Raw genomic sequence first — 10,806 nt, 5'->3', positions numbered from 1 at the left:
ACTGGAAACAGTTTTACATAAGAAACTACCTCTAGCACAATGACCTTCTGTAATTGAATGCAATAGCTATAATAATAGTTCACTTGTTAGCACTCAGGGCAAAGAGACTTTCCCGAAAAACTTCGGAACTGAGTCAAGGGGGGAAATTTGGGCACGAAGGCTAAATGGCTTTAGGTAACTCTAAACTTGCAGTGAGGCATAGCTGGCTTAAATGTTGAGATTGCTCGAGTCTCACAGGTGTGGTTTTTCTCTAAAGTTCTATTTCTAAATTAATCTTTTTGTTTTAGAGACGTGTTTTGGACAATTGAGGGGCTGCGTAAGGTGTAAAACCAGAAGTTAGGTGTAATTCAGCTTCCTTTGCTCAAACTGCGAACATCTGGTTATCTCAGTGGGCTGGATGGTACTTTTTTCTCTGCTTGTAACTTTTCGGCATCGATACAGGAAGCAGAAAAAAGGTGTTGCCCCAGGAACACAAGAGCAAAGCTCTTGACTATTTTTATCCGCTGATGAGGGATATAGTGGGAAAGAGCTGCTTGTGGAGCTGCTCGAACTTTTCTTAGTTTTAATCATTTTGAGTTTTAATCATTTTTAGACTTAAAAAAAAAGAAATATTTGTAATTGTGTCCTGCATGCAGATAGTATTCAGAAATTTCTTTTTCCGCTTCTAAAAGAGCAGAAAAAAAGGGTTGTTAGTGAACAGTGCTATTTAATTAAAAGTGTGGGAGGAATTCAGGAACATCTCGTCACGCATCCGCCTCTATTGTCTCTCGCGTTTGCACTTGGACTGTAAACACTTGGTTGTCTGGGATGTCCTTTGTTGTTGTTGTTCCCACTCAACACAAGGGGTGCTGATCCTGGGGTGCCCTGCCGTGAGCTGCGTGACGAGGACGAAACGGTCACGGTGGGAGCCTGGGCTCCCGGGGACAGGCACCCCTTGCTCACTGCTGCACCGCACTGAACAACTAGTTACCCTGGATCTGTCTTCACTTCTTTGGGACCCAGTGGCAGTTGCAGCAGGCAAATGGACTGCCAAACACATGGTAAAAATAGGGTGTTTGGTTTGGGGGTTTTTGGTGTTGCAGCGGGGTTGATGTTTAAATGCCTGAAAAGCTAGGTCAGCTCTATCTGACATCAGTGCAACATGGGTGTTTAAAGCTCCCGTCCCAGGAAACACGGTTGTAGGGGATCTCAGCTTTCAGTTTTAAGTGAGCATTTCCTCTTAGGGTTGCAGGTGGAAGCTTGAACACGTTCGTCTATTCACTGCATAAATGTAAAAGGAAAAAAAATGTTAAAATGTTGGATTCCTAACCTTTTCAGTTTTAATTTTAACTGCTCAAGGTTTTCTGTGTTGTCAACTGTTTGGTGTTTAAAACAACAAAATGCAAGACAGTCTCCTCAAAGCTGCAATTTCCTAGAAGCATCTATCTTTAATGTGAAAGGGCTGTGACTACAGCTGGGAAGCTTCTAGCAAGGCGTGAAGGAAGTAAACACTTTCATGTGGCGCTTAAAATGTGAATGTGCAGTTCTTGGAGTCTGAAAGTGAAACTTGTGATAAACAAAAATGAAACCAGCTCTTATTGAAATATATCAAAGTGTCCACCATCTGTGAAAGGACAGTGTTCCTTTAAAGATTGTTGGAGTATTTCTCCAAGATAAATGGATGCAACAAACCAATTTGTTCCTCAGATAAAGGTTAGTAAAACCTCAGAGGTTCTGCATCTGCTGGGGGTGAAGATGGATCTGCTGTGGCTGATTAATCATGGTGATTTAAATATAATTCTCCTCATGCTGGCATTAGCGAAGCAATAAATGTTGTGGATTAGAATTCCCATTTTGGAGATCTTTATTGTGCCTGGGACAGCTCAGAGGCGTCATTCCTCCCCCACTTATTATACTTTAAGTTTTTGGATGTTTGCACTTAACACATTTTTTTTCCACATTCAGCAAAACAGTATTTGTGGTGAGTGTCTTATGAAGAAATGTCCAGACTTGATTTATTTCCCGGCCTCAGTTGTCTGTCGTAAGGCAGGCTTACAGGAATTTATCCCCTGTTGTGCTGGCAGGGGCTGGCACCCGAGGTTCCAGTAACTCACAGCAATCAAAGCTGGTTTCATCTTTACCAATCTTATATGCTTTCGTTAAATTGAATCCACCAAAGGCACGGCACTTGCTTAGATGGTGAATTTCTGCTTTTATGTTCCAAAGGACTAACAAGTATAGTGTTTATGAAGATGGGAGAAGGACCGGAGGCTTCGGGGTGGGTGTCAGTCCTGAGCTGCCCTGGTGATTCAGGGTTCCCCTGCGGTTCTGCCTGTACTTGCTGCAATCCCACCTGCTGTCCTTCTCTGAAAGGATCTAGTGATACTTTATTTAAGATAAATTTTGGTTAGGAACTGGGGGGCAGCTGGCAAACCAGGAATTGTAGGCGAACCCTATGGCAAGATTTGACATTCCAGCCTAATACTTTCAGTAGCAATTTCAACCTACTACCACTTGAGTCTCTTATCTGACAGAGATGCTCATCTTCTTTGGTAGCTTTGTGTTTGTATTCTCATGAGCTATTGCTGATGGGCTTGGCTAGCCAACGCTAGTGATAGTCTGATATGTGAGTTTGAGTAAAAGCCAAGTGGTAACTCATAAATAGTGGGTATCAAATGCAGTTTTTCCTGTTGGTTGTTTCTAACATATTTAAGATACTGACAGTCACTTCCATTCTGTTACTCTGGGTGCTTAAAGAATATATATCATTCAAATACTGATCGCGAGTTACTCAATACATATTTTTAATACATTTTTCTGAAGACTGTGTGACTTGCTTAAATCCATCCTGCTTTGTTGTTATGGGTGCGGCTGAGTACTGAAAGCAAGGGACTGTTGCCTGCGAGTAATGAGATTAGTGAAATAACTAGGTCAGGATTTTTTTTTTATTATTATTATTATTATTAAATAGATGCTTATTACCAAAGTCCCCTATAAGAGCTGTGAAACCAGAAGGTCTGGAGCGGTCACAGGTTGAGCCTGAGTCCTGCTAAAACCAGTAGCATCTTGCCCTCCGGCGGATGCCAGCTTGGCAGTCTCCCTTCAGCCTGCTGCTGGGCTTTTCACTGTGTCCCACTGTTTGTACGCCTGTTATTCAGCTCCTTGCTCACCCCTGTCATTCTGTTATTAATCCCCATCTCTTTCAGTTCAAATAGTAATTTGCTATGTAGTGCCTTGACAAATGCTGTACTGAAGTTTGGAGAGAATAGGAAATTAGAGTAGGTTTAAAAAACTGGCTATCCTAGGAGAGAGGAATGGCATATAACCTGCTGCCAGTAAATGCAAGTCACGTTTCAAAGTGTTTTCCAGGGTGTCTGGGTGTTACCAAGGTTAGGATGAATACTCTGGTAGGCTGAATGACACATAGAGGCCATATAAATGCAAGGTGCTCATATTTAGGGTAACAGAGGCTGGATTTCTGTGGAAGAGGAGATGGAGCAAAAAGCTAAAATGGTTATTAGATCTCCGTGATAGCAGCCACTGCCGGTTTTGGTTACCTGGTTAAGGCCAGCTGAGGAGTCATCTTCTGTAGGTGGTTCACTGCCAACTATGCGCTTTTGAGTGTGGGTTGTGGTATGTGTTGCTGCAGTTGCACATACTAATTTTCAGCTTGGAAAATAGCCACACTGGTCTGGAATTTGCTCATCTTCATCTTTCTCCTTTTTGACATAGCAACGATGTTCCCAGGTTGACTGCTGACTTTCAGGAGTAGAAAAGTGTGTGAAGTGCCTTGATTGGAATGATACTCCACTGTCAATCAGTTCTCATTTCCCTCCATTTCCTACATAGGATTTGTTGCGCCTGAAGCCAAACAGATTTACGGGCATTAAACCCAGCCATTTAGTACTGAAAACCTTTACAGAAGTAGGATAAGGAGGTCTGATTCCATCCTTTCTTGCAGCAAGGGGCAGTTCAGGCAACCTACAGACCTCCATGAATTCCTCCTGTCTTGATCATGCCCCAGATTTTGACCTTTAATTTGTCACGTAGACCTCCAGCAAAGGTCCAATACTAGACTGGAAGGTGGAGAAAATAATTGGCTTTTTTCCCTGGCACTGATGTTAACGTTTGCTGTAGCTTCAGATGTGACAACATATGGCACTGCCTTGAGTTCTCTTATACCTACCACTGCTGGATATTTTAAGGATTATTTGTAAAAGCAGTTGACAGCAAAAGTGTGCTACTGGCAGAGTTGCCAGCGTGGTTGTGGGTTTATCATAAATGCCAAATATCAACAAGAAAATAAGTTAAAAAAAAATCTTATTTTTATTCAAACAAGTTGCTTTATAAAGTTTATGACAAGTGAAAACTAATCCAGAACTCCACATCTAAAATATTAAGAGACTCTCCAAATGCACCAAGATGAGGTCTTCCCAACTCAACCAGTTTAATGAGAAAGAGCCTGCACCAGATTTATTAAATGGCCTCTGTTGGACTGGGTGAGGAGAGAACACAGACTCCAGGACTGCAGAGCCTTCTCCCGAAAGCTCCTGGCTTCAGAGTGTGCGTCAGGGATCCAGTGAGTCCAGTTCCTCAGATCTGCGTCAGCTCTTAGGATGATGCCAAGGAGGCAGTGATGCACATGCAGCCTAGAGTACATGCTGCTTTACAGGACAAAGCCAATCCCTTGAAATTAGTTGGAAATCTCCTAGGCTTTGCAGGTGGGAGATAACGGATGGCATGTTCAGGCTTCTTAGTTGCAAAACAGGAATATTCTGCTCTAATGGAGGTGAACGCTCTTTGAGAGCAGACCCATGTAGATGCTGCTTAGTAATCCTGTCTGGAGGCGTCTACAGTTAGCCGAACAAAGGCTGGTGGGGAGGGATGTGCTTGCCTGGACAACAAGAAAACAAGACTGTCCTTCAGCAGGGAAGCCTGCGCTGGAATGTGATAGCCACTGGCTATTGGGGAAGAAAGTGCTTTCGGAAAGAAACCCTCCCCCTTCCTTGTTTTCGTAAGACTACCTAAAAAAACCCGACAAACTACTCTCAAACTACAAACCCAACTACTGCTCTTTGTAGTAGTTCGATGAAAACTCCATGCTGATGATCATTAAAAATGATCATTACAAGCACTACTTGAAATGGAAACTAGAAACAAAGGCAGGTCAATAAAATTTAAGTGCTCCAACTTTGCTTCTGTGAGTTTTTTTTTTCCCCCATATATGCTTTTCTTGCTTATAAAACTACTCTTTCAGTCTTGTGCCTTGTCCATGCCTGTTGGTGTGAAAGAGGAAATAGTGTGCTTTCATAGCACAAGCACTTGTGATATTGTTTCCTGGAGACATTTAGGCTATAGATAACTATTGCTGATATGTCTTAAGTAGTTACCATTTGGCAGCATATGACACAAAGAATGAATGGGAGAAGGAAGTAGAAGTAATACAACACTGATGGTATGAAAAGTGCAGGCTGGGATTTAATTAGAAATTGAAGCCTGATCGAAGTGCTTGGCGGTAGGCAGAAGATTCCTAACAAAAAATGTCACAGTCTGTCATGGCCTGTACTGATGGCAGTGCATAACCTCTTCCTTGGCTTGCAGAGCAGTGCAAGAAACCGTACAGTGGCTCAGCTTTTCACAGAAATGAGTCTTGACTTAAGTGGAGAGAGGAAAAGAGACTGAAACGCTCAATCCAAAGGAGACACCTGTAACATATCCCAAAACAATGCTCTCCTTGTGCTGGAATCTTTGCCTAGTAGACTTTTTCTGAAGATTTGTTGCCTTTACACTTTACCTAGCGTTGGAGGTAGCTGTGCTCTGAGCAGGGGTCGGGCCATGTGACCTGCTGGGATCCTTTCCAAACTAAATTATTCCTTGATTCTGTGAAACTGTTTGGAAACAAGGGTGACAGTTCTGGGTCTGGCACGTGGCACCGAGTCTGACTGCTCCATGTTCCCAGAAACCCATCGGTGGCTGGGCTGGCAGAGGGCTGCAGAAAGGCTCCAAGAGGAGCTGCGTGGACTTTGAGGAGCATGGCTGGTGACTGGCACTGCAAGGACTTTGAAACCCTGGACTTTCTGAACTGTGGGAGCTGAAAGCTAACTGAGACACTATTCAAAGGTGCAAGCACTTACGCATTAGCACAGAAGATGATTTCTCTTGGTCAGAAGCTCCGGACAGTGAGATTTGAATTCTACTTTAGATGGGAAAGCAGGATGTTGCTTGAGACTTGATCTCCAAAAGCAGACAGGAACAACCTGCAGAATACCAGCCTAGCTGCTGAGGGTCTTCTGTTCAACATGTACACCCATCCCCTCATAGATCTGTTTGCCAGCTGGGCTAACAAGAAGCAACCTTGCACATAAGCATATGGCATTGTGGAAAGGTCATTTCAAATATAATAAGGTTGGCAAGAGGGAGTCAGGAAGTTCAAATAAAAGGATAACGTGATGAAAGTCTCTGAAAAGCTGCAAGTTCTTAAGTGGGAAAAATATAGCGATGTTGAAGCTGTTATAGGTTGCTGCTGCCAAAAGGCACTGATGTGCTGCTTATTGCTACTCTTTGAAGCAGACAACACTGAATGGAACAAATTTTTGGGGAGTAAACACAGGTGGTCAAAGACGGATCAGTGTTGTGATACAGAGGAGTTCCTGAAATGGCACCGTAGGACTCTGTTCTTTCACCAGCTCCACATGATTCATTTGAGGGTTCAACAGGTCGCATTGATCTTCATGTGTCACAACCACAGACCTCAGCCGGTCACTTTCTGGCTTGTGCATTATCAACAGAATTACAGTTTTGCAATGGGATCTTAATTTCTCAATTCTGTTGATGTGAGAGCCAAAATCTATGCTGTTCGTAAGTTGCATTAACTCTGCAAGGCCAACAAAAATGAGGAAAAGTGTAAATAAACTAATGAGAACAGATAAGGGAATAAACTAATGAAACAGATGTGTCCTGTTTCTAGTTCTTTTGCTGACAAAAATTACAATTTTTGGAATGAATAGCATGCCTGAAGCAGAAAATGCTCTGCTAGCTCAACAGTGTCTCCTAAAAGTTGCTATTAGCCGCTGCAATTAGAAATGGAAAACATCTCCTTACCCTATAGGAAAATGTTGTGTCTACTATTGGCATGCAGCATCTCGAGACAAGAATATAAAATGTTTGCTTTAGCTATCTGCAGTAAAGCAGTTTGACTGGTCTGTCCAGCAAAGTGCTCTTCTCTTCCTGGAAACAGGAGGCAGGTACCCCTCCAGCTTGTTGCCTCTGCGGATGAATTTTAAGGAGATGGCCTACTGGTGCTTTTTAGAGCCTTTTGTGGAAATCATGATACCTGTGGAAGGAGGGGAAGTGGTCTATCATATGCTGAGTCGTGTTTGCTGAACTGTGCCCTCAGACGATCAAAACCCTTCCAAAAGTTGGTGTGACTTCTTAGGAGAAAAATGCAGCGTGGGATCTTTTCTGTTGAACCTTAGGTGGTAGGAGGTTCTTCTGCTTTAGGAGGTTGTTCTGCTTTTAGAAGTTGTATTGTTGCTGTAATATGGGTGCTCAGGTGAGGGACCCACAGGCCCAGTGTTGAGGAGGTACCGCTCCGACTGGGGTGCTGTGTGGTGGGGGAGTACTGGTGCTTCCCCAGATCCCCAAATAGACCGAGTCTTCGTGCGAACTTAGTGCAGGACTCTTCTGCATTGAAACAGCTGCCTTACATCACTTGTTCAGTGAGGTGGTCCACAATTTGAAATGGACTTTGAGTTTTGCGCATATGGTGACTCCATAGATGCTTGTGAGAAGTGTGGCCGTAGTGCACTCACATAAAATAGAGGAACAGTGCAGTTCAGCCAGCGTTGGGGTCCACCAATGTACATTCTTGTAGCTTGCTGGTTGGGTTTGCTGCTCTTCCTAGCTGTTTGGGTTTTGTTGGGCTTTTTTGTTTGGTTTGGTTTGGTTTGTTTGGTTTTGGGGTTTTTTTTTGGAAAGGTGGTACTTATAAAATGAATTCTTTCAACATGTCTTCCAGTATAAACCTCCGCACGTTTTCTTTGCCTTATCATAAATATTAAGTGAAAGAAAGTGACGATTTTAGACTATGTTACAGGTTTGTTTGCAACACCGATGTTTTTTATTAAGATCTGTTTGTTTCGTAAGAAACTATGTAGTGTATTCTAACTTCTAGGTTGCCCCAAAGCCTACCAAAGGATGTACAAACCATAACTTGTAAAATACTTCTGTTTTCCTGTATTTTGTACTTTTTCCCACCCATGTTTTCAGACTAGCAGGAAAACATGGACTTTTGTGAAGTGGTGCACCACGTGGGGGACTGAGACCTCACACTGTAGTCCTTTTCCATCTTAAGTGTCCTGAGGACATGCTGGGTGATACAGTACAGCTGATTTGGCTCTGCTCCTGGACTACTTCGCTATTCCAGGAAGAAGTTTTACAGGAATGCTGATCTTATATAAAGCACATGGCTAATTATGAAGGAATCGCTTTAGATTGGAATCTCGCAGGAACATACTGTAATTATCATTTAGATCTAAATGAATCCAAGCAGTTTTTTCTCAAATTATAATGTTCTGTTTATTAATGCATTTCTTCCACTTGGCATTCAGCCTCAGTAATGCAGCGATAGTGTGTAAAATGTGGAACAAATGACATCTCTTCTTTAAGAGAATGCCTGGCTCCCAAAACGTGATAACTTCTAATGGAAAAGGAAAGGAATGATGAGAAAGCAGCACTGACTAGATGCTAAAGCAATGTAACTCATGACTTTGGAGATACGGGGTTTTCTTCTGAACAGTCCTTTGTGTTTTTTGGTGATCCTTAGCTGTATTTTAACCTCTTAATGTATTTTAGAGTTTCCCAAGACCATAACTTGTGACTTTTCAAATGCTTGCAGATCATTGAGTAAAAGATTACATTTACAGAAGATACTGACAAAGCATCTTAAAAGTGTGTCTGTTTAATTTTAGGACAAGGAAACCTGCATGGGTGTCAACAATCAAAGTTACATATGTGAAACGGGCCACTGTTGTGGACAATCCCAGTGTTGCAACTACTACTATGAACTCTGGTGTAAGTCCTTCCGTTTTGTATGGCTTCCCTTCCTAATCTGCATGGCTCTCATACCATACTACAGGTCTGGCTTGTGTTCCGTGGGGTTTTGTATTCAGCCCTTGTTATGCATTGCCATTGCATTTCACTGCAACACAAACCAGAGTTGACCTGATATGGCAAGGGAAATAGGGTTGTTACAGTGGGCATCGCCTGCTTTTTGAGGAGTAATGGGTTGTCTTGCCACGTTCATCGCTGGAGATTTGTTGTTTGGTCTTCTCACTGATTTGGGCAATACTGAGGGTGCTCAAAATAACATTGTATGCGAGTGAGGAAACCACGCTTGAGGGAGAAATGCCGATAGGCACAACACCAGAGTTTGACACGCTCAAACAGAGAATTAATTTAGTATCTTTCATCTTATTGTTTTAGTTCTTTGCAAGAACGACAGTTTAAATCTGATTTATCTTTTTAAAGCTGTCCTTTCAGGGAGGGGGGCCAGGACGTTTATTCTCTTCAGGACACATTTTGTTTGGAGCACAGCTCCTTGGGTGGAGAGGGTTTTGGGCAAATCTTGTGGGCTGACAGTGGCTGAATACTGTGGGCTGTGAGGAACATACATTGCTCATTGCAACCCCTCTTATCTCGCCTCTTTACCAAAATCTGGGATTTAAATCTAGCCATGTTTCTAATGAGTGGTTGAGTGAATATACCTAAGTCCCTTTAGATGGCAGAAGGCAGGTCAAAGCCGTGAGCAAGACTCTGATAAAGATATATGGAAAAATGGAAAGTCGAAAGGATAGGAAAGTAAGAAATGCTGAATTTTAAAGGCAAACTTTTAAGAAGAGTTGTGCCGGTCTGATGGTGTCTTCCTTTCTTGAGGAGGAGCACAAAGGGTTGAACATTGATGTTGACATGCTCTTGTACTGCCAGGAGCCTAGGCTGAGAAGGCATGTGTGCTCCCAGAATTTGGAAATGCGGCACTCTGAACATTGTACCCCCACATTAGAGACTGGAGATATTTTCTTACCACACTCAATGGTATCTTGTAGCTTTTATGCAACTGTGCTATCTACTTAATCCCTCTGCTGTGCCCACAGTTTCACTTTCTCAAAGTAGCATGTGTTTGGAAATGTATTATACATACAAAGAGTGTCACTTAACCTGAATCCAAGGACGGAATAGCTGACACTTTATCCTTTAGTCTAGAAACATGCTTTTACTTTTCAAATTAACCAGTGAAGCATGGGGGACATGGTTGTAAATTAAACAGGACTCTAATAGACTCCTTCAAGGCACTGTGCATCAGACTGTAGTGGCTGGCTGTGTCAATATTAATGGCAGGAATTGAATGTATTGCAGACCTTTTACAGCAGCTTTATTTTCAGAAGTCTCCAAACAGTTCAAGAAACAATTCAGGACTGTGTGGGCAGCTCCAGGGACCCTAGCAGGCTGAGAAACAGGCATGAATGCGTGGCTGCCTTGGACTGCCGCGTTCAGATTGTAGCAGTCAGCAACACAGGCAGGACAGATGGCTGGAATTTGTTCGGACTACGTGGGGATGCATGGACAAAGCAGAGTGGGGAAGGTCAGACCCGGTTTTGGATTTGTGTGGGTGGGAATGTAGAGGAAGAGGCATGTATGCAAGGGCTTACAGACTCTGTGGCAAGCAGGATCTAAATTGAGCAACAGCATGGAGTACAGCTGCGCACTGGAGCTTCTTGCACGGTCACCATGTTTCTCCCATGGACATCTTGAAAGAGAGGCTTAATTGAA

General features: G+C 42.9%; 1 protein-coding gene across 6 annotated transcripts in view; it reads left to right on the top strand.

The window, feature by feature from the left end:
• The window catches only part of WBP1L (WW domain binding protein 1-like), a 46,320-nt gene that overhangs the window by 22,488 nt on the left and 13,026 nt on the right, over positions 1-10,806 (top strand). For 5 of the 6 annotated variants that reach the window (XM_009323230.1, XM_009323228.1, XM_009323227.1 and 2 more), the window contains one exon: positions 8,949-9,051. The exons of the other annotated variant lie outside the window; for it this stretch is intronic. In XM_009323230.1, the coding sequence (XP_009321505.1) occupies positions 8,964-9,051 (88 nt within the window). In that variant the 5' untranslated portion in view covers positions 8,949-8,963. The remainder of the gene's footprint in view (positions 1-8,948; positions 9,052-10,806) is intronic. 6 annotated transcript variants of the gene reach the window in all.

This window comes from Pygoscelis adeliae, unplaced genomic scaffold, assembly GCF_000699105.1.
Source record: "Pygoscelis adeliae isolate BGI_AS28 unplaced genomic scaffold, ASM69910v1 Scaffold294, whole genome shotgun sequence".
NCBI classification, from domain to species: Eukaryota; Metazoa; Chordata; class Aves; order Sphenisciformes; family Spheniscidae; genus Pygoscelis; species Pygoscelis adeliae.
This window is presented reverse-complemented; position numbering and strand designations above follow the sequence as displayed.